Genomic DNA, 24,770 nt, shown 5'->3' with positions numbered 1-24,770 from the left:
AATAACCTTTCTATTACATATGTCTGATAATATACTCTCCACTTTAAACCACTCTCAAAAGTGGCATAGAATTATGTTCAAAAACAAATGAAACTAACGTATTGTGCAAAAATTCAGGTTAGTGGCTACCTTTGGAGAGAAAGCTGTGGGTAACGACTGTTGGGAGGCAGGAGGGCTCTTGCCAACATGTACTATTTTTTTTTTTTTTTTTTTTTTAAATTATTTATTTATTTATTTATTTTTGGCTGTGTTGGGTCTTCGTTGCTGTGCGAGGGCTTTCTCTAGTTGCGGTGAGCGGGGGCCACTCTTCATCGTGGTGCGCGGGCCTCTCACTGTCGTGGCCTCTCTTGTTGCGTATCACAGGCTCCAGACGCGCAGGCTCAGTAATTGTGGCTCACGGGCCCAGTTGCTCCGCGGCATGTGCGATCTTCCCAGACCAGGGCTCGAACCCGTGTCCCCTGAATTGGCAGGCAGATTCTCAACCACTGTGCCACCAGGGAAGCCCTAACATGTACTATTTTTTGATCCTGGTGGAGGTTCCATGAATCTGATAGATATATGAAAATTCATTGACCTATACAAGTATGATGGGGACACTTTTCTGTATATATGTTTTCCTTCAATTAAAAGTTAATAAAATTAAAAAATAATTAATTAGCCAGTTACCTTCCTATTATGATTGAGAAATAGTTTCAGTTTTTTACAAACACCTTCATCATGGTGAGTTTCCGTTTTAATCACACTCAAAATCAAAAGTGTTCTGCTCTCAATAGTTAATCATCAATGACCAGCAGAAAGTCAAATGCTCATTTATTATAGATAGTTGGGATCTATTGATTTGTTTCATGTCATTGTGATAATGCACTACCTCACCGTGAAACATTCTCTCTTCCAATGGGCAACCGTGCATCCACTCTACGGGATGATTCTTATCCGCTCCCTTTTGTCACCACACTGTTTAATGCCGATGTGCGGCAGTTTTGTGAGACAGAGAGACATTTTGGTGTCACTAGCATCAATATGCTGACGCAGGAACATCAACATGCTGATACAGGCTCAACTCTATGCCAGCTGGTATTACTATTCTACTCTTCCAGCCTGGCTGAACTCGAGATAAAAATGAAAGCCAAATGCTTAAACATAAATCCAGACAAAACAGCAGAAAAACTGGTGGGCAAAGAGACACCTTCTGAGTCAATGACAGACATTATTCTGACATTTTAAATTATAGGAACTTGGAACATAAATTTTAGGTGAAGATATGACTTAAAATTCTCAGTAGGATTTAATAAAAATCCACACTAATGCAACCACTGATTAGGGAAATGTATGACTAGAAAACTCTGCTATGGGAACACGAAGTTATAACAATAAGAAACTGAAAGTCTCATAAAGCACCTATTAATGATGAAGTGATATAATGCATTATAACATGATATAATTGTAATATAATATGATAAATATATAATAGGATAATATGTTTAATTATATATTTGCATTTTAGTGTCTGCCATGTGTTAGCCATGCACAAGGCATTTTATAGAGATTATTTTATTTAATGAAGTTTTACACATACTTCTTGTGATGCATTACAATGAGGTAAAAAACAGTGAGAAGTTCTCCCAAGTCAATGCCATTGTTCTTAGAGTTTTTATCCACTCTTTATTGTTTTTTGAGTACCCATAAAGTGCTCACATTGGTAGTTTAATCTTCACTATAATCACATAAGTTAACATATTAACATAATGCACAAAAATACCTAAGTCCCCAGTAGCCAACTGTCGGGAAATTTTGCCACACATGACTGATGGTCTCCCCCCAGCCAGGGTGTACCCTCTGATCTGTATTTACCTACTGCCTAGCGCCCTCTTAGATGTTTCTGAGAAGTACATTCATATGCATCTCACCTATCTTTAGAAGTCCCAGCCCCACATGTTCTGGATGCAAAATGATTCAAAATAAAAAAAAAATTCTGGGGCAAAAGACAAAAGTGCTAGTTTACTGGGTGTTTATACAGTTTGCGAGGAGGAAGCAGGACCACTGAGCTAAAGGTGTTGATGTGAGGAGAGAAGCCTGAACTACAGGGAAAAGCGTATAGAAGCCAAGGATGGATAAAGCGGGGACCCTGTAAAGCAGAAAAACCTGTGCCCTCTCAGTTTGTGTCCAGGTCACTTTTTCTTCCAGCACAGTTGCGAGCAGGAGCAGTGAATGACCTTCGAACACACCGAACAGCTCTTCCAAATTGCCCTCCGGCAACTCTAGCTTAGGTTTGGAAATGCATTCACACTAAATTAAAAATGAGTAATATCAGATTAGCAGTAGAAGGGAAATGAAAAGAGGGAAGAGGAAAAAAAGACACGGGGCCCCAAAGTGGAATGGAGGTAAAAAAGAAAATAAATATAAAGGTTAACAAGACGAAAAGACAACTCTCAGAATGGGAGAAAATATTTGCAAACGAAGCAACTGACAAAGGATTAATCTCCAAAATATACAAGCAGCTTGTGCAGCTCAATATCAAAAAAACAAACAACCCAATCCAAAAATGGGCAGAAGACCTAAATCGACATTTCTCCAAAGAAGATATACAGATTGCCAACAAACACATGAAAGGATGCTCAACATCACTAATCATTAGAGAAATGCAAATCAAAACTACAGTGAGGTATCACCTCACACCAGTCAGAATGGCCATCATCAAAAAATCTACAAACAGTAAATGCTGGAGAGGGTGTGGAGAAAAGGGAACACTCTTACACTGTTGGTGGGAATGTAAATTGATACAGCCACTATGGAGAACAGTATGGAGGTTCCTTAAAAATCTAAAAATAGAACTACCATACGACCCAGCAATCCCACTACTGGGCATATACCCTGAGAAAACCATAATTCAAAAAGAGTCATGTACCACAGTGTTCATTGCAGCACTATTTACAATAGCCAGGACATGGAAGCTACCTAAGTGTCCATTGACAGATGAATGGATAAAGAAGATGTGGCACATATATACAATGGAATATTACTCAGCCATAAAAAGAAACGAAATTGAGTTATTTGTAGTGAGGTGGATGGACCTAGAGTCTGTCATGCAGAGTGAAGTAAGTCAGAAAGAGAAAAACAAATACCATATGCTAACACATATATATGGAATCTAAAAAAAAAAAAAGGTTCTGAAGAACCTAGGGGCAGGACAGGAATAAAGATGCAGACGTAGATAATGGACTTGCAGACACGGGGAGTGGGAAGGGTAAGTTGGGACGAAGTGAGAGAGTGGCATTGACATATATACACTACCAAATGTAAAATAGATAGCTAGTGGGAAGCAGCTGCATAGCACAGGGAGATCAGTTCAGTGCTTTGTGTCTACCTAGAGGGGTGGGATAGGGAGGGTGGGAGGGAGATGCAAGAGGGAGGAGATATGGGGATATATGTACATGTATAGCTGATTCACTTTATTATAAAGCAGAAACTAACACACCACTGTAAAGCAATTATACTCCAATAAGGATGTTAAATAAATAAATAAATAATAAATTAATAAAAAGGTATACCAAGTCGGCTAATATTGTAAAATCTCCTCTCACTTTCTTTCCATCCCTGTTTCCCTCTCAGTATCTCCATTGGACACAATATACACATAATATAAATTCCCTATTTGATGTGCTATTGGAAGTGCCTTCATGCTTCTTTCTCTAATTTTCAAAATCCTTCCTTCCTAATTCTAGAGCTGAATTAGGCACTCAGAATCAGATGAGAAAGTAAATGGGAAGAATGAATTTTTCTGGTCTTCCTTTAGCTAGGCAAAAATAATCGTTTTGGCTTTTGAAATAAAACAAATTGTTATTTAGTTATATCTAGATTAGTTGCTGGGTCAGGAGGATTTTAAACCAAAATAACACAAATGACGTAAGTTTTCTTGGCTCATGATACTTGATACAACTAATTTTAGACAAAGTGATTTTTTAGCACTTGCAGCTGCAAATATAACCGATTCAAGATAACAACACTAAATTTTGACATTTTGTTACTTTTCAATTGTAGTATTTTTTAAGTAAAGGCATGTCTTAACTTACTGCATTTGACTTTCAAGTGTTTCTTCAACAAATTAAACCCACATTATGGTACTTATATTAGGCTAGAAGATATTTACTTATGGCAGACAGTCCATTTCCTGATGTTGCCTTACAACTTGGCCTTTGGCTTCTAGACTCTAACTCCCTATAGTTTCCAGGTTAATTCATTGCCTCAAAATGAAAACGCTGAAAACAGAAGGGATACATGGTGGAGCAAACACAGCCAGCTGTCTACATGATACACATGATGTTCTGGTTCCTTTGTAACAGAATCCCGATTTAGTTGGGAGAAATAGGGAAAATGTGCCCAGCATTTCCCACACCAAGATGTGACCAGGTGGCAGAGAACTAGTTAATGGAGGTCAGAGAAAGTCATTTGCTAGGGCTTCCAGGAAAGTTTATTAAATATAGCCAATTCAGTTGGCATCCAGGTTTTACGTTTTGTCCTTTCTCTTTCTTCTTCCTCCTGCCAAGAAAATATAAGTGATGCCTGGAGACATAGGAGTCATCTATGATGGGTTAAAATCCACACATTAAAAATGGCAGAACAAAAAGACACAAAAGATTGGGCACCTTTGAACTGTCGAATAGCTCTAGATTGCCTACTGCCAGTTTTATGAGAAAAAATATGATCTCTTACTGGCTTAAGCTACTCTTTTGGGGTTGTTGATACTGTCAGCCTAACTCAATCTCTTAGGTGATACACTGAGAGATAATCTGAGTGAAGCACTGACAGAGGGACAAAAACAAAGGAGAGCGTCTTGTGCTCACACAATTATGGAAGTTACTTACTTGGGTACTCCTAAATTAGCTCTCGAATTAGTGTCAAAACTTATATTTCAAAAATACTTTGACCAGTTAGTGAAATGTAAATCAAAACCTCAGTGAGTTATCACCTCATCCCCATTAGGATGGCTACTATAAAAAACAAAACAGTCAAACAAGCAAAAAACCCAGAAACCTTTGTGCACTGTTGATGGAAATGTAAACTAGTTCAGCCACTATGGAAAACAGTATCAGTTCCCCAAAATTTTTAAAATAGAATTTCCATATGATCCAGTAATTCCACTTCTGGGTATATATTTATATGTTCAAAAAAATTAAAAGCAGTGTATCCAAGAGACACTCATGTTCGTAGCAGCACTACTCACAAGAGCCAAAAGATGAAAGCCTCCCAAGTATCCAACAGATGAAAAGGTAAACAAATGTTGTATGTAAATACAATGGAATATTATTCAGACTTAAAAAGGTAGGAAATTTTGACACATGCTACAACATGGATGAACCTTGAGTACATTATGCTAAACCAAGTAAGCCAGCCATAAAATGACAAATACTGCATGATTCCACTTATATTAGGTATCTAGAGTAGTCAAATTCACACAGACAGAAGTAGAATGGTAGTTGAGAGGGCCTGAAGAGGGGGAGAAATGGTGAGTTGTGTTTTAATGCATATAGAGTTTTGATTTTCCAAGATGAAAAAGTTCTGGAAATGGGCTATACAACAATGTGACTATACTTACTACTGAACTATACACTTAAAAATGGTTGAGATGATTAATTTTATGTATGTGTATTTTACCACAATTAAAAAATACTTTTACCAGTTGTAACATCTGATAATGTACATATCCACTGAAGTGGACTTTCTAGGAGGTTTGTTTAAATAGGAAAGTTCTGGAATGTTTGTCTGAAAAATTAATTTCATTGCTTTGTAGTCATTTTGTGTAGTTATTTCATTGAAAGCACTGAAAATAATTGACCAAAAGAAAACTGAAATATTCTAGAGAAGTTACAATTCTAATCCATTGCTCACTTAATATTCAGGATATATTAGTTGAGCACTTATTATCAGCTAAACCCCATGCAAGGAACTGGAGTTACATGGTGACTAAGACATTATCTCTACATCCTGGTATAATAGAAAAGGCATGGGCTTTGCTGTTACACCAGATGCAAAAGAATGAAAGTGAACTCTAGCTAAAAGGTATAACATTCCCATTAAACAGAGTACACAAAAGGGCCTAGTAAGCTAAGGAAAGGGAAAATAATTTTAAGAATAAGGAACATGGTAATGAGATTGAGGACAAAGGTGTATGGGTACATGGGATCAGAGTGTTAAATTTTTTTAAATGTTTGTTAGTTTTTTAAACACAAGGAAAATAAAATAGCCATAGACAGATTCTCTAAAAACTTAGCCATTCCAGCAGAGGGTATTTCTGTTTTTTTTTTTTTTTTTTTAACAAGAGAACAGATAAATTTATTACGGAATAGTCATACAATGGGATACTACACAACAATAAAAAAAAAAAAAGCACAAAATACTGTACCACTACACACAACAATAAAAATAAATCTTTCACACTTAAGGTTGAACAAAAGAAGCCAGAACAAGTGTACAATGCATGATTCCATTTAAATGAAGTTCAAAAACAGGCAAAATGAATTTATGATGATACAGGTGAGACTAGTGGTGAACTTTTGGTGTATTTTTTGGAAACAGGCAGAAGGCAGCTTTCTGGGGGCTAGAAATGATTTGATATTGAGCTGTGCACTTTACTGTATGGTTGTTATACCACAGTTCAGAAAGTATTTTTGAATAAATTTTAAATGAACAAATGAACAAAAGCAAATGACAAACAAAGGTGTCAAATGATAGTAAGAAAAAACATGTTTACAACAAATAATCAAAGGTAATTACCTTAATATACAAGAGGTCATCCAAATCAATAAAAAATGTCAAGACCCAAATTTTAAAAGTGGCAAAGGCTATGATAGGACAGCAGTAAGAAGATATTAAAATGAGTAATATATACAATTTAACAATTGCCCAAGCTGTGTAATAAAACACCCTTTCAGAGTCAGAGGTGAGGCTCTATGGGACGCACAGGGGAAATTATACAACACAACTTTCTTGAAGTTCCAACAGATAAGCATCATGAATACAATGTGCAGGCGGCTTCCAGTTCTCAGGAAATGTTCAGAATGACCGAAAGAAAAGCCCACTTACAAGCCTCACTTACATGGAGGCCAGGATATCTGTGGAGCAAACAGAACACACATTTGAGGTTCAGCAGAGGGTATTTCTAAACAACACTGCAAGATTTAGAATATCAGCAGAGGATCTTCCAGGAAATGAAGAAACCATAGCCAATATTCAATTAAACATTATAAAAATCTAAAGTGTTTCAAGCAGTATATACATAAGGAATTTCATCTTAATTTTGTAGGCAGTGGAGAAGCGTCAGGGTTTTTTAAGGAAGACATGGACATAATTCGTTTTGTGGCTTTTTATTTCACTTTGTAAAAATTATGAACCACACCACCGGCAAGTAATGTCCATGTACCCGCCACCTTTCCTAAGACTTAGACTACTACCAATATCTTTGAAGCTCTCTGTGGGTCCATCTTTGATCTCATCTTTTTTCCTTACCCAGAGATAACAAATATACTGAATTTTGTGTTAATCATTCCCTTACTTTCATTAGAGTTTATATGTATCCCTAAATTTTATATCATTTGGTACTATCTCTTTTTGAATCCCGTGTAATAGATTCCTAGTACATGTATGCTTTCGTGACTTGCTTTTTCACTGATATGTTTTTGAGATTCATCTATGTTTATCTATATAGCTGTGACTATTGTCACTGCTGTTAGTATTCTATTGAATGAATAAACCACAATTTATTTTGTTATTCTACTTCAATGGATATTTGAGTATTTTGTTATTCTACTTCAATGGATATTTGAGCTGCACCTAGTTTTGTTGTTGGTGTTATTATTATAAACAATAATTCTATAAGCTTTCTTGCATAGATTTCCTGCAAAACTTTCTTTAAAGCAAAGGTTGGCATACTATAGCTCATGGGCCAAATATGTATAGCCCGAGAGTTAAGAATTGTTTTTTTTAATTTTAAAAAAAGCAAAAGAAGATTTCATGGTATGTGAAAATAGGGAATTTGGTGTCCTTAAGTAATGTTCTTTGGAACACATTCACATCCATTTCTTTACATATTGTCTATGGCTGCATTCATGCTGCAATGACAGCGCTGACACCTAAGTCACCTATACTTTCCTCAAAGTGTAGTCACACTACCTATTCTTTGAGGCTTTTCTTAAGACAGTCTCCTCCTTTAATTCCTCTCACAGTTATTGTAATGTGGCAGAGCTTCAGATCTTGTCACATAAATCTTATGTACTTTACATGTACTGTACTCCCTTCCTAACCAAATGACAGTGTCACTTAGGGTTTGAGACCGTGTTTCATGACATAAATGTAAAGTAGCTGCTTTACACATGACTGTTTTTGTGGTCAATAATCATGACAGTATTTTTCAGATGCTTCCCTAGGGATTGAAAGAATTTGTACAGCTTCTCAAAGTGCTAGATTTAAACTCAGGAAATAATTTTAATGAGAAAATTTGCTGTTCATTGGTTTATTGGTTCAACAAGATTTCTTAAAAATGTGTCTTCTTCTGGACTTTCATAGAACTTTATTAACTTTTCTCTGTAATAATACATTGATATAAGTTCTTATGTTCTTACTACACTCTAAGGCCTTTGAAGACACTAACCGTTTTATCTCAGTATTTTTCCCAATTTTTGATACAGTCTTCTTCCCATAGATGATATACAATATATTTTGAAGAAAATAATGTTTGTGCACATAACTATACAAACTTCTACTAGAAGATGTAAACACAGAATATACTTTTCTTTGTCTTCCACCAACACATTTCAATCCTGGGTGTTTTGCTGGAGAAATAAAACAAATAATAGAAGCAGCAGAATAGTGACATAGCAAACTTTGAATGCATAATTATAAAATACTGACCACGTATATAAGAACAGAAGGCTGTTAAATAGCAGATTTAAAGTTCTAATATCATCCCAAATGATTAATTTAAAAATTACATATTTCACATACTTAATTTGCTATTTGAAAATTTCATCAAACGTACCTGGAATTAAACATTTGTGAGGCACTTGTAATCTATTCTAAATAAAATATGCAAACCTAAAAAATCAAGTTTACTGCTGATACTTAAAGGAAACTAAACCATTACTCTTTGGTTATGATTTTGGGGTAATCTGGCTAAGGGAGGAAAAGCATAACAAATTACTTAAGCCTATAAATTCTTCCCACGTGGAATGAAGAGCAGGATTTTCGTGTCCAGTAGCCCCCTCTTCTCTGTGGTTTCACCTTCTGAGCTTTCAGTTACCCGCAATCAACTGTGGTCCAAAATACTAAATGGAAAATTCTAGAAATAAGCAATTCATAAGTTTTAAATCATACTCCGTTCCCAACGGAGGGATGAAATCTTGAGTCATCCCACTGGGGAGGTGAATCATCCCTTTGTTCAGTGCATCCACTGAACAAAGTCACTTAGTAACCATCTGTCTGGGTTATCAGATCAACTGTTGGGATATCGCAGTGCTTTGTGTTCAAGTAACCCTTAGTTTACTTCACAATGGCCCCGAAGCACAAGAGTAGTGATGCTGGCAAATCAGGTATGCCAAAGAGAAGCCATAAAGTTATTTTTTTAAGTGGAAAGGTGAAAGTTCTTGCCCTAATAAGGAAAAAAAATCACATGCTGAGGTTGCTAAGATCTACGGTAAGAACGAATCTTCTATCTGTGAAATTGTGAAGAAGGAAAGAGAAATCTATGCTAGTTTTGCTGTCGCACCTCAAGCTGCAAAAGTTATGGCCACAGTGCACGATAAACAGTTAAGATGCAAAAGGCTTTATATTTGTACAATAAGGTATTTTGAGAGGGAGAGAGAGACCACCTTCACGTAACTTTTATCATAGTATGTTGTTATAATTGTTCTATTTTATTATTAGTTATTGCTGTCAATCTCTGTGTCTAATTTATCATAGGTGTGTGTGTATAGGAAAAAAAATAGTATAGACAGGGTACTATCTATGGTTTCAGGCATTCACTGGGGGTCTTGGAACATATTCCCCAAGGATAAGGGGAAATTGTTGTGTTTAAGATACTCAAATTAAAAAATGAGAATAGGGTCTTTCTTAATAAGGGATATCTGGAAGACCTAGGGGTGATAATTTTTAAAAGCAATTGCAGCTGTGAGAATTTATTTAGGTGGAGAGAATTAAAGGTTTATTCTACTACATGATAATTTGGCAGTAACAGTAACCACTATTTTCATTAAATAGTCTATGCTGTGCCTAAAAATAATTCAAGATGATTTATTCTATTAAACACAATATTCTTATTATAAAGCATTCATTAATCACTTCTTCCACATACAGTGAAAACTGCTATCCTCATCAATTTCCATTCATATTATCCCAATGTGAATACCTTTGAATAACATTTTGCTAAGAAATATTAAAGCACAATTGTGTTCCTGAACTACATTCAGTTCACAGCCAATCTGTGCCAAAGGATTATGGATAACAGAGTTTGGAATACTTGGGTGCTCCACTAACTTGAGTGACTTTTACTGAGTCACTTAATTTTTGCATTTTAGTTTTTCTATCTGTCCTTAGAAATGACATATAGAAGAGACCTTAATGTTGGTTCACAGCCTCAGGAGTTCCCCAGGTGAAATTAGAATCTGGCCCCCATATACAGATGGCAAAGAGAGACCAGAGAATTAGGAAGATTACTCCAGATTGGCAGGTGGCAGTCTTCATCAGCAAGGGAAACTTACACACGAGGCTTGTTATAGGGGGCTACAAGAATAATAGAGCTCTGTACCCACCCGCCAGAATCTTAAAAGTTCAAATAGAGGCCTTAATGGGGTTCAGGCATGTATACAGTCCAGATGGTCTCAATAACATTATTCTCTCAGGCTGCTTCCTTCAAGTGGTTCCTAGTGCAGAAGCCGTGAGTGAAATATACATTCCAAGGAGGGAGTAAGGAGTCTCTAATGGCCAGGATCTGCTCAAGGGTCAGCCTGTGGTCATGTCCTCTCAGTGACCTCTTCCAACACTTAAATATCATTCAGTCCTACTCTTTCTTTTGTTCTGCAGTAGAGGATTATGCCCAGGGATGACCAGTCTGAGGAATATTTCAAACCCATTTAAATTTCTAGGAAAATACTATATAAGCTAAAATGTATAATAATTATGTAAACAAATAGCCCTGCATTCGATTAATTTCATTACATTTAAAAGAGAAATGTATTCCTCACTATTCTGAACTCAAATGTACTGGAATGTATAATAATATATGTTTTAGTAGTGTCCTTTAATAGTGTATTTCATGTGACTTTTTAAACGGCAAATCAACCCATCAGATATGCTGACATTTAAGACATTCACTGCCAATAGTTTATTTCCTTCATCCCACAATCTCAGTCAAAAATTCAGTCCAAAAATAAGTGGAAATGAGGAGTTAATTAAATACCTGTGAAGGAGTCATAATATGTTCTTTCTTATGCTCTATGGATAGAAATGAAGCTCCTGACTCATCTGCCTTAGATTGCTGCTTACCAATCCATAATACAAGTGCTCTTCAATATTTATTGAGCCTCAGTAACATGTACTGTGCTAGGTACTGCAAGGGATGCTAAAAATGAATAAGGCATGAGCCCTCAGGGAATATATCATCTCTAGTAGAAGAATAAATAAGCACTGTGTTCAAATTCTAAAGTGAGAATTATAAGTGGTATATGACAGTTAAAATCAAGAGCTTATGGGAATTTAAAGGACGGATAGATCATACCAAGTGCGAGAAATCAGGAAATGAAGGTTAACCTCAGGAAGTGAGACCTGAGTAGAATTTCCAGAGCAAGGTCTTCCAAGAAAAGGTATATACTTACTAAGCAAATGAGGGGAAAAGAAAAAGTGTAGTGGTCATGTTTCAGCAACTTGGAGAGACCCAGAGTTCCTATAGAGCAAGGGAGTAACGGGGGAAAAAAGGAATAGATCAGTGCATCCCCCGAAACTAGTTTCCCCGGCTGCTGCGTCTCTTTACCATATATTTTAATATTTACAATAAATTTCCTCTCTTCTGAATAGAAAAAGAATCATTCCTGACTAGCAGCCAGAATCTTGAGGCTTCACCACTGCCCAGTTAAATAAAACTGAGTATTTTGAGTTGATGAGTCATATGTACTGGAAAACCAGTTAACTCTGTTCCAAGGTTTTGTTTTTGAACCTGATGAGTTTTCGGGTCAGACAGTCCTTGGTTGAAATCGAGACTCAATCACAGCTGTGTCATTTTGGCTGATAATGACAAAAACAACTATCTACGCATACAGCTATCTATGCAAACAACTTTCTACGCATTTTCACCTGTAATCTTCTAAAACAGCTCTTCTCAAAACTTTAAGGAGCACAGATATCACGTGGGGTGCCTGTTAATCTAGGGGCTTGGAGTCAATAGGGCTGGGGTGGGGCTTGAGATTCTGCATTTCTAATAAGCTCACCCGTGATGCTGACGCTTCTGGACTGTGGACCACTTTTGAGGACAAAGGCTAAAAGCATAGTTCCCAGCCAGCAGTATCAGCATAACCTGGGAACTTGATGGATGTGAAATGCAAATTATCAGCCCCCACACCAAACCTACTTAATCAGAAACACCGGGATGAGGCCCAGCATCCTGGGTTTTAACAAGCCCTCCGGGTGATGTCACTGGTTTCCGCATACTCGAAGCACCTGGGGGGAAGGGCGGACTAAATACTATTGATGCCTGAATCTCACCCCCAGATATTCCCCTGTAATTGCTGCGTAGTGTGGTCTCGGCATAGGGCTTTTTAAAAGATCTACCAGGTGACTCGAATATGCAATACAATTTCAGAATTCCACGAGGTAGGTATTTGACTTTGATAGGCCTTGTTTTCCGCCTGTGCAATGTGGCTAATAACCACGCTGGTTCGTGCCTTCGCTTCCAGATTTCGCCATCTCCAGCCAGCCTTAGTCGGCCAAAATCCCACTTCAGTCTCCTGGCCGCGTGCCCCAGAGCCTCTGTCCGAGAACCGGAGGTCCCAGTTGTGGACCCGCCGGAGCATCAACCACGCTCCGCATTCCGGCGCCGCCCGCACCTACGTGGCTCAGGGCTCAGTCCTTGGCGGCTCACGGGACGGCGCCAGAGCGCTCGGCGCATGCGCTCGGCCCAAGCCAGGCCCCGGTCCGAGTAACGGACTCGGGCTCCCTCCACCGGAAGTGGGCGGCCGCGCTGCGGGAGGAGCCAGCGGTAGCTTAGTGGCTGCGGGCTGTGGGCGCCGGGTCCGAGGGGATCGCGCTTCCTCCTCCGCGCCCGCGTCATGGCGAAGGCTGGCGACGTGGTGCGGCTGCTCCTGGGCTCCACCGCGCTCTGGCTCTCGCTGCTCGGCGCGCGGACCGCCTCCGCGTCCAAGGCGGTGACTGCCAACTTGGCCGCGAAGTGGCCGGAGACCCCGCTGCTGCTAGAGGCCAGGTGAGTGCGGGCCGGACCGTCTGCCGAGCCCGCGCGGAGGGAGGGTCCGGCGGGGCCGGGACGCACGGGGCGTCCGGGACCCCGACGGCGCCTGGGACGCCGTCTCTTAGCCCGCCGGCAGCCAGCTTCTTGCACCGCCGCTGGTGCTTTGACCCTCAGAGCATCACCTCCTCCCCCTGCTACCCTGTGCGTCGCACTCACTTGCAATTCCTTTTCCCCGCCTTCGTACTTTGCCTCACCCACGGGTTTTAAAACTTTGTTTAATTCGTTTGGATTTTCTTAGCATTTACGAAAGAGGAAAGGAAGAATGGGAGGTAGACCGTGGCGTTTAATGCAAGCTCTTCAATGGATGTAGGCAGTTCTTTTTAGGAACCGGTATTTGAAGCACCTGGCTTCAAGATGATAACATTATTCGGTCAGCTCCTAGGCTTCCTGTGGAGAAGACAGCTTCCCAAAGCCATTACTTCTTTCTGAATCTCATTCACTGGGGTTAGTGCATAAGGTTTCATTTATTGTGGAGAAACAAAACTTGGAGCTATTGAATTTTGCTCTTAGTATTCCAGTAGTTAAACAAAATTTGAAAGTTTTTTCCTGTTTTAACCGGCATGAACTTTTAATGCCGGTTGCATTTGTAGTTCACCAAAGCAACAGCTTTTGGTTCTAAAAAGAGTCTTCGTCACCCCACGTGACATTACATATGTAAGATATTGATACTAAAACAGATTTTTAAATTGAGCTATAATTGATGTAGCATATTAGTTTCAGGTGTACAACATAATTATCTGATGTATTTACATGTTGTGAAATTATCACCACATAAGTCCAGTTAACATCTGTCACCACACGTAGTTACAAAAGTTTCTTTTCTTGTGATGAGAACTTTTAAGATCTCTCTTGACAGCTTCACAATATACAGTACAGTATTAAAACTTTAGTCATCATACTGTACATTACATCCCCATGACCTATTTATTTTGTAGCAGAACATTTGTACTGTTTGACCACCTTCACCCATTTCACCTGCCTTCCTGCTTCTGGCACCCAATCTGTTCTCTGTATATGAGCTCATTTGTTTATTGATGTTGTGTTTGTTTTAAGATTTCATAGGGTATTTGTTCTGTCTGTTATTTCACTGAGCAAAATGCCCTCAGGTATATCGACGTTCTCACAAATAGCAGGATTTCCTTCTTATGGCTGAATGATATTCGTGTGTGTGTACCACATTTTCTGTATTCATTCATCATTCAGTGGATTCTTAGGTTGTTTCCATATCTTGGCCATTGTAAATAATGCTGCACTGAACATAGGAGTGCTTACATTTTTTCCAGTTATAGTGTTTTCACTTCCTTTGCATAAATACCCAGAAGTGGAATTGCTGGATCATGTGATAGTTGTTTTTAAAAAATTTTGACGAACCTCCATACTATTTTCCATAGTGGCTCCACCAGTTTACGTTCCCCACAACAGTGCAGAAAGGTTCCTTTTTCTCCACATCCTCTCCAACACTTGTTATCTCTTGTCTTTTTGATAATAGCCATTATTCTAACAGGTGTGAGGTGATATCTCACTGTAGTTTTGATTTGCATTTTTCTGATGATTAGTGATGTTGAGAGCACCTTTTCATGTACCTGTTGGCATTTGTATGTCTTCTTTAGAAAAATGTCTATTCAAATTCTGTCCAGTTTTTAATTGGATTGTTTGGTGTTCTTTTTTTCCTATTGAGTTGTATGAGTTCTTTACGTATTTTGATTATTAACCCCTTATCAGATATATGATGTTCAGATATTTTCTCCCATTCAGTAGTTGCTTTTTCATCTTTTTTTTTTCTCACCCTGTCACATCTTACCCCTCCCCCTCCCCATATCCTCAAGTCCATTCTCTAGTAGGTCTGTGTCTTTATTCCCATCTTGCCACTAGGTTCTTCATGACCTTTATTTTCCCTTAGATTCCATATATACGTGTTAGCATACTGTATTTGTTTTTCTCTTTCTGACTTACTTCACTCTGTATGACAGACTCTAACTCCATACACCTCACTACAAATACCTCCATTTCATTTCTTTTTATGGCTGAGTAATATTCCATTGTATATATGTGCCACATCTTCTTTATCCATTCATCCGATGATGGACACTTAGGTTGCTTCCATGTCCTGGTTATTGTAGATAGAGCTGCAGTGAACATTTTGGTACATGACTCTTTTTGAATTATGGTTTTCTCAGGGTATATGCCCAGTAGTGGGATTGCTGGGTCATATGGTAGTTCTATTTTTAGTTTTTTAAGGAACCTCCATACTGTTCTCCATAGTGGCTGTATCAATTTACATTCCCACCAACAGTGCAAGAGTGTTCCCTTTCCTCCACACCCTCTCCAGCATTTATTGTTTATAGATGTTTTGATGATGGCCATTCTGACCAGTGTGAGATGATATCTCATTGTAGTTTTGATTTGCATTTCTCTAATGATTAATGATGTTGAGCATTCTTTCATGTGTCTGTTGTCCATCTGTATATCTTCTTTGGAGAAATGTCTATTTAGGTCTTCTGTCCATTTTTGGATTGGGTTGTTTGTTTTTTTGATATTGAGCTGCATGAGCTGCTTGTAAATCTTGGAGATTAATCCTTTGTCAGTTGCTTCATTTGCAAATATTTTCTCCCATCCTGAGGGTTGTCTTTTGGTCTTGTTTATGGTTTCCTTTGCTGTGCAAAAGCTTTTAAGTTTCATTAGGTCCCATTTGTTTATTTGTGTTTTTATTTCCATTTCTCTAGGAGTTGGGTCAAAAAGGACCTTGCTGTGATTTATGTCATAGGGAGTTCTGCCTCTGTTTTCCTCTAAGAGTTTGATAGTGTCTGGCCTTACACTTAGGTCTTTAATCCATTTTGAGTTTATTTTTGTGTATGGTGTCAGGGAGTGTTCTAATTTCATTCTTTTACATGTAGCTGTCCAGTTTTCCCAGCACCACTTATTGAAGAGGCTGTCTTTTCTCCATTGTATATGCTTGCCTCCTTTATCAAAGATAAGGTGACCATATGTGCGTGGGTTTATCTCTGGGCTTTCTATCCTGATCCATTGATCTATAGTTTTGTTTTTGTGCCAGTACCAAACTGTCTTGATTACTGTAGCTTTGTAGTATAGTGTGAAGTCAGGGAGCCTGATTCCTCCAGCTCCATTTTTCGTTCTCAAGATTGCTTTGGCTATTCGGGGTCTTTTGTGTTTCCATACAAATTGTGAAATTTTTTGTTCTAGTTCTGTGAAAAATGCCAGTGGTAGTTTGATAGGGATTGCATTGAATCTGTAGATTGCTTTGGGTAGTAGAGTCATTTTCACAATGTTGATTCTTCCAGTCCAAGATCATGGTATATCTCTCCATCTATTTGTATCATCTTTACTTTCTTTCATCAGTGTCTTATAATTTTCTGCATACAGGTCTTTTGTCTCCTTAGGTAGCTTTATTCCTAGATATTTTATTCTTTTTGTTGCAGTGGTAAATGGGAGTGTTTTCTTAATTTCACTTACAGATTTTTCGTCATTAGTGTATAGAAATGCAAGAGATTTCTGTGCATTAATTTTGTATCCTGCTACTTTACCAAATTCATTGATTAGCTCTAGTAGTTTTCTGGTAGCATCTTTAGGATTCTCTATGTATAGTATCATGTCATCTGCAAACAGTGACAGCTTTACTTCTTTTCCTATTTGGATTCCTTTTATTTCTTTTTCTTCTCTGATTGCTGTGGCTAACACTTCCAAAACTATGTTGAATAATAGTGGTGAGAGTGGGCAACCTTGTCTTGTTCCTGATCTTAGTGAAAATGGTTTCAGTTTTTCACAATTGAGGACAATGTTGGCTGTGGGTTTGTCATATATGGCCTTTATTATGTTGAGGAAATTTCCCTCATGCCTACTTTCTGCAGGGCTTTTATCATAAATGGGTGTTGAATTTTGTTGAAAGCTTTCTCTGCATCTATTGAGATGATCATATGGTTTTTCTTCTTCAATTTGTTAATATGATGTGTCACGTTGATTGATTTGCGTATATTGAAGAATCCTTGCATTCCTGGAATAAACCCCACTTGATCATGGTGTATGATCCTTTTAATGTGTTGTTGGATTCTGTTTGCTAGTATTTTGTTGAGGATTTTTGCACCTGTGTTCATCAGTGATATTGGCCTGTAGTTTTCTTTCTTTGTGACATCTTTGTCTGGTTTTGGTATCAGGGTGATGGTGGCCTCGTAGAATGAGTTTGGGAGTGTTCCTCCCTCTGCAATATTTTGGAATAGTTTGAGAAGGATAGGTGTTAGCTCTTCTCTAAATGTTTGATAGAATTCACCTGTGAAGCCATCTGGTCCTGGGCTTTTCTTTGTTGGCAGATTTTTAATCACAGTTTCAGTTTCAGTGCTTGTGATTGGTCTGTTCATATTTTCTATTTCTTCCTGGTTCAGTGTCGGCAGGTTGTGCATTTCTAAGAATCTGTCCATTTCTTCCAGGTTGTCCATTTTATTGGCATAGAGTTGCTTGTAGTAATCTCTCATGATTGTTTGTATTTCTGCAGTGTCAGTGGTTACTTCTCCTTTTTCATTTCTAATTCTATTGATTTGAGTCTTCTCCCTTTTTCTCTTGATGAGTCTGGCTAATGGTTTATCAATTTTGTTTATCTTCTCAAAGAACCAGCTTTTAGTTTTTTTGATCTTTGCTATTGTTTCCTTCATTTCTTTTTCATTTATTTCTGATCTGATATTTATGATTTCTTTCCTTCTGCTAGCTTTGGGGTTTTTTTGTTCTTCTTTCTCTAATTGCTTTAGGTGCAAGGTTAGGTTGTTTATCCGAGGTGTTTCCTGTTTCTTGAGATAGGCTTGTATTGCTATAAACTTCCCTCTTAGCACTGCTTTTGCTGCATCCCATAGGTTTTGGGTCGTCGTGTCTCCATTGTCATTTGTTTCTAGGTATTTTTTGACTTCCCCTTTGATTTCTTCAGTGATCACTTCGTTATTAAGTAGTGTATTGTGTAGCCTCCATGTGTTTGTATTTTTTACAGATCTTTTCCTGTAACTGATATCTAGTCTCATAGCATTGTGGTCGGAAAAGATACTTGATACGATTTCAATTTTCTTAAATTTACCAAGGCTTGATTTGTGACCCAAGATATGATCTATCCTGGAGAATGTTCCATGAGCACTAGAGAAAAATGCGTATTCTGTTGTTTTTGGGTGGAATGTCCTATAAATATCAATTAAGTCCATCTTGTTTAATGTATCATTTAAAGCTTGTGTTTCCTTATTTATTTTCATTTTAGATGATCTGTCCATTGGTGAAAGTGGGGTGTTAAAGTCCCCTAATATGATTGTGTTGCTGTTGATTTCCCCTTTTATGACTGTTAGTATTTGCCTTATGTATTGAGGTGCTCCTATGTTGGGTGCATAAATATTTACAATTGTTATACCTTCCTCTTGGATCGATCCCTTGATCATTATATAGTGTCCTTCTTTGTCTCTTGTAATAGTCTTTATTTTAAAGTCTATTTTGTCTGATATGAGAATTGCTACTCCAGCTTTCTTTTGATTTCCATTTGCATGGAATATCTTTTTCCATCCCCTCACTTTCAGTCTGTATGTGTCTCTAGGTCTGAAGTGGGTCTCTTGTAGACAGCATATAGATGGGTCTTGTTTTTGTATCCATTCAGCCAGTCTGTGTCTTTTGGTGGGAGCATTTAATCCATTTACATTTAAGGTAATTATCAATATGTATGTTCCTATTCCCATTTTCTTAGATATTTTGTGTTTGTTATTGTAGGTGTTTTCCTTCTCTTGTGTTTCTTGCCTAGAGAAGTTCCTTTAGCATTTGTTGTAAAGCTGGTTTGGTGGTGCTGAACTCTCTCAGCTTTTGCTTGTCTGTAAAGGTTTTAATTTCTCCATCAAATCTGAATAAGATCCTTGCTGGGTAGAGTAATCTTGGTTGTAGGTTTTTCTCCTTCATCACTTTAAGTATATCCTGCCACTCCCTTCTGGCTTGCAGAGTTTCTGCTGAAAGATCAGCTGTTAACCTTATGGGGATTCCCTTGTGTGTTATTTGTTGTTTTTCCCTTGCTGCTTTTAATATGTTTTCCTTATATTTAATTTTTGACAGTTTGATTAATATGTGTCTTGGCGTGTTTCTCCTTGGATTTATCCTGTATGGGACTCTCTGTGCTTCCAGGACTTGATTAACTATTTCCTTTCCCATATTAGGGTCGTTTTCAACTATAATCTCTTCAAATATTTTCTCAGTCCCTTTCTTTTTCTCTTCTTCTTCTGGGACCCCTATAATTCGAATGTTGGTGTGTTTAATGTTGTCCCAGAGGTCTCTGAGACTGTCCTCAGTTCTTTTCATTCTTTTTTCTTTATTCTGCTCTGCAGTAGTTATTTCCACCATTTTATCTTCCAGGTCACTTATCTGTTCTTCTGCCTCAGTTATTCTGCTATTGATCCCATCTAGAGTATTTTTAATTTCATTTATTGTGTTTTTCATCATTGCTTGGTTCCTCTTTAGTTCTTCTACGTCCTTGTTAAATGTTTTTTGCATTTTGTCTATTCTATTTCCAAGATTTTGGATCATCCTTACTATCATTATTCTGAATTCTTTTTCAGGTAGACTACCTATTTCCTCTTCATTTGTTAGGTCTGGTGTGTTTTGACCCTGCTCCTTCATCTGCTGTGTGTTTTTCTGTCTTCTCATTTTGCTTATGTTACTGTGTTTGGGGTCTCCTTTTCACAGACTACAGGTTCATAGTTCCCGTTGTTTTTGGTATCTGTCCCCAGTGGCTAAGGTTGGTTCAGTGGGTTGTGTAGGCTTCCTGGTGGAGGGAACTAGTGCCTGTGTTCTGGTGGATGAGGCTGGATCTTGTCTTTCTGGTGGGCACGTCCACGTCTGGTGGTGTGTTTTGGGGTGTCTGTGGCCTTATTATGATTTTAGGCAGCCTCTCTGCTAATGGATGGGGCTGTGTTCCTGTTTTGCTAGTTTTTTGGCATAGGGTGTCCAGCACTGTAGCTTGCTGGTCGTTGAGTGAAGCTGGGTCTTGATGTTGAGATGGAGATCTCTGAGAGATTTTCGCCGTTTGGTATTATGTGGAGCTGGGAGGTCTCTTGTGGACCAGTGTCCTGAAGTTGGCTCTCCCACCTCAGAGGCACAGCCCTGATGCCTGGCTGGAGCACCAAGAGCCTTTCATCCACACGGAAAAAAATGAAAAGGGGAAAAATTAATATATCCTGCTCCCAAAGTCCACCTCCTGAATTTGGGATGATTCGTTGTCTATTCAGGTATTCAACAAATGCAGGCACATCAAGTTGTTTGTGGAGTTTTAATCCGCTGCTTCTGAGGCTGCTGGGAGAGATTTCCCTTTCTCTTCTTTGTTCGCACAGCTCCCGGGGTTCAGCTTTGGATTTTTGCTTTTTCATCTTGTTAATGATTTCCTTTGCTGTGCAGAGGCTTTTTAGTTTGATATAGTCCTACTTGTTTATTTTTGCATTTGTTGCCTTTGTTTTTGGAGTGAAATAGAAAAAAATCATCGCCAAGACTGATGTCAAGGAGCTACTGCCTATGTTTTCTTCTAGGAGTTTTATGGTTTCAGGTCTTATGTTCAAGTCTTTAATCTATTTTGAGTTACTTTTTGTATATGGTGTAAGATAGTGGTCTAGTTTCGTTCTTTTGCACACGGCTATCTGGTTTTCCCAACACCATTTATTGAAGAGACTCTCCTTTCCCCGTTGTATATTCTTGGCTCCTTCATCATAAATTAATTGACCGTATATGCGTGGATTTGTTTTTGGGCTCTCTGTTCTGTCCCATTGATCTATGTGTGCCAGTACCATACTGTTTTCATTGTATAGCTTTGTAATATAGTTGGAAGTCAAGGAGCATGATGCCTCTAGCTTTTCTTAAGATTATTTTGAATTTTGGAGGTCTTTGTGGTTTCATACAAATTTTAGGATTGTTTGTTCTATATCTGTGAAAAATGGCATTGGAATTTTGATAGGGGTTGTGTTGACTCTGGATGTTGCTTTGCATTGTATGGAGACTGTAACAATATTCTTCCAATCCATGGACATAGAATATCTTTCCATTTATTTGTGTTGTCTTCATTTATTTCTGTTGTCTTCAATTTCTTTCATCATTGTCTTATAGTTTTCAGTGTACAGGTCTTTGACTGCCTTGGTTAAATTTATTCCTAGGTATTTTTTTGATGCAGTTGTAAACAGGATTGTTTTTTAAATTTCTCTTTCTGATAGTTCATTATTAATGTATAGAAACCCAACAGGTTTTTGTATACTGATTTTTGTATCCAGTAACTTTACTGAATTCATATATTCTCACAGTTTTTTTTGGTGGAGTCTTTAGGGTTTTCTATGTATAATGTCATGTCATCTGTAAATAGTGACAGTTTGGTTTCTTCCTTTCTGATTTGGATGCCTTTAATTTCTTTTCTTGCCTAATTGCTCTGGCTAGGACTTCAAGTACTAAACTGAATAAAAGTGAGAGTGGTCATCCTTGTCTTTTTCCTGATCTTGTGCCTGACTATGATTTTAGCTGTGGGCTTGTTGTATATGACCTTTATTATGTTGAGGTACATTCCCTTTATACCCACTTCGAGTTTTTACTCTTAATGGATGTTGAAATTTTTCAAATGCTTTTTGTTTTTTGCATCTATTGAGCTGATCATATGATTTTTATCCTTAATTTGTTAATGTGGTGTTTCACATTTATTGATTTGTGGGTGTTGAACCATCCTTGCATCCCTGGAATAACTTGATTATGGTGTATGATCCTTTTAATGTATTATTGTATTCAGTTTGTTAATATTTTGTTGAGGATTTTTGCATTTATGTTCATCAGGAATATTGACCTGTAATTTTCTTGTGGTGTCCTTTTCTGGTTTTGGCATCAGGATGATGTTGGTCTTGTAAAATGAGTTTGGGAGTGTTCCTTCCTCTTCTCTTCTTGGACAAGTGTGAGGATTAGTATTAATTCTACTTTAAATGTTTGGTAGAATTCACCAATGAAGCTGTCTGGTTCTGGACTTTTATTTGTTGGAAAGCTTTTGATTACTGATTCAATCTCCTTATTAGTAATAAATCTGTTTGGATTTTTCTGTTTCATGCGTCAGTCTTGATAGTTTGTACATTTCTAGGAGTTTATTCATTTCTTCTAGGCTGCCCAATTTGTTGGTGTATAATTGTTCATAGTCTCTTATGATCCATTGTACTTCTGTGGTATAGATGTAATAAAACAGTTTTTATTAAATAAAGTATTCTAGTTTAAAATATGTCCCCTTCCTCTACCTTTTCCCCAGTTTCTCCCATAGCTTGCATGGATCTGATCTCATACTCAGTTCCGAATCAGTCTAACTTCTCCCAGTTTTAGGCTGATAGTTGCAATGTTTCAATTTCTGCTTGCCTCAGGAGTCTTAGAACTGGAACTCCTGTAGGATGCTCGTTAAGGCCCTTCACAATCTAGCCACACTCTGATGTACCAACCCCATTACTTGTAGTGGGTTGAATGGTGGCTCCCAAAAAGATATGTCCATATCCTAACCCCTGGAACCTGTGAATGTTACCTTATTTGGAAAAAGGATCTTTGCTGATGTAATTAAGTTAAGGGTCTTGAGACAAGATTGTTATGGATCTGGATGGGTGCTAAATCCAATTTCCTTATAAGATACAGAAGAGGAGAAGACACATACAAGGAGGAGGAGGACATATGAATAGAGACAGAGATTGGATTGGTGTAGCCACAAGCCAAGGAACACCTTAAGCCTCCTGAAGCTGGAAGAGGCAAGGAAAGTTTGTCCCCTAGAGCCCTTGGAGGGAGTGTAACCCTACCAATACCTTGATTTTGGACTTTTCCAGAACTGTGAGACAGTAAGTTTCTGTTGCTTTAAGTCACCAAATTTTTGATAATTTATTACAGCAGCAATAGGAAACTAATTTGATTTTGTACCTTGAAGTGGGGATACTGATGTAACAAATACCTAAAAATGTAGAAATACCTGTTGAATCTGGCAGGAGCTGGAAGAGTTTTGAGAAACGTGGTAGAAAAAGCCTAGATTGCCTTGAGGAGACTGTTGGCATAAATATGGACATTAAAGGTGATTCTGTTAAGGACTTAGAAGAAAGTATGGAGCATGATAGAAAAAAGCTTCTGTCATCTTAGAGAATACTTACATGATTATGAATAAAATGTTGGTAGAAATATGAACATTAAAGGCACTTTTGGCAAGGGCTTAGAAGGAACTGAGGGACGTGTTATTGGAAATAAAGAAAGATGACCCTTGTTATATAGGCAGAAATCTGGCTGAATTGGATTCTACAGTTGTGTGGAAAACAGAACATGTAAGCGATGAACTTGGATATTTAAGAGGATTTCCAAGCAAAGTGTTAAAGGATTTCCAAGCAAAGTATCATCTGGTTTCTCCTTGTTGCTGTAACATGCAAGAGGAAAGAGAGAAATTGAAAAAGGAACTGTTAAGGAAAAAGGAAGCAGCCTTTGGTAATTTGGGAGGCTCTCAGCCTATCCAGATTGCAAAGGATTCTAAAATTAGGAAACTCGGTGTTGGGAATGCATGCTCTGTAAAGAAGGCCAAATGTGTGGCTGGATATCTTTTGTTGTATAGATTAGGTGTGTGACTTGTGGATCCACTCAGCTATCTCAGCAGATGCCAGGAATAAAGAGGGGCTTATCCAGGAGAAGGATCTGGGGAGGATCCTTGTGTGATGGCATGACCCTGGTGAGATACGTAGGAGAAACCCAAGGATTTTGATTGTTGCATCAATAGAAACACTGCCTGCTTGGATCAAAAGGGACAGAGACAGGATGAAATGAGAGAAGGCTGCCAGACTTCCAAAATTCTATAGGCAGGAAGTTGGCTGATAGAACTACATGGCTGCAAATGTGTGCTACAGTTCAAGAAAAAGGGAGAATGACACTGAGGGCAAAGCCATGGCAGGCAGCACAGAGGGTGGAGCAATAAGCCATGGAGAGTTATGCTCAAGTCTTAAAAACCTAACAGAATCTTCTGCTGCAATTTGAACTTGATTGCTTGCTTGATTGCTTTAATACTTGCTTGGGATTGATGACTCCTTTACTTTCTACTTTCTCCCTTTTGGAATTGGAATGTCTATCTTTGGAATTTGGAACACCTATCTCACCATTGCATTTTGGAAGCATATAATTTTTTAGTTTTACAGGTCCACGTATGGAGAAGAAGTTTGCCTCGGGATGGATCATACAGGGCCTCACTCATACATAGTTTAGATAATTCACATGATAAGATTTGAGACATCTG

The 24,770-nt window shown here is 38.1% G+C and overlaps 1 protein-coding gene across 2 annotated transcripts in view; it reads left to right on the top strand.

The window, feature by feature from the left end:
- The first annotated feature begins 12,304 nt into the window (after nucleotides 1-12,304).
- The window catches only part of UGGT2 (UDP-glucose glycoprotein glucosyltransferase 2), a 183,971-nt gene continuing 171,505 nt past the window's right edge, over nucleotides 12,305-24,770 (top strand). The window contains exon 1 of one of the 2 annotated variants that reach the window (XM_082366070.1): nucleotides 12,305-13,459. In XM_082366070.1, the coding sequence (XP_082222196.1) occupies nucleotides 13,308-13,459 (152 nt within the window). In that variant the 5' untranslated portion in view covers nucleotides 12,305-13,307. The remainder of the gene's footprint in view (nucleotides 13,460-24,770) is intronic. The other variant, XM_082366069.1, reaches the window with a different exon arrangement.

Source organism: Balaenoptera borealis (genome assembly GCF_965194805.1).
Source record: "Balaenoptera borealis genome assembly, chromosome: 18".
Taxonomy (NCBI): Eukaryota; Metazoa; Chordata; class Mammalia; order Artiodactyla; family Balaenopteridae; genus Balaenoptera; species Balaenoptera borealis.
The sequence above is the reverse complement of the archived record's forward strand: the minus strand, read 5'-3'. Positions and strand labels throughout refer to the sequence as shown.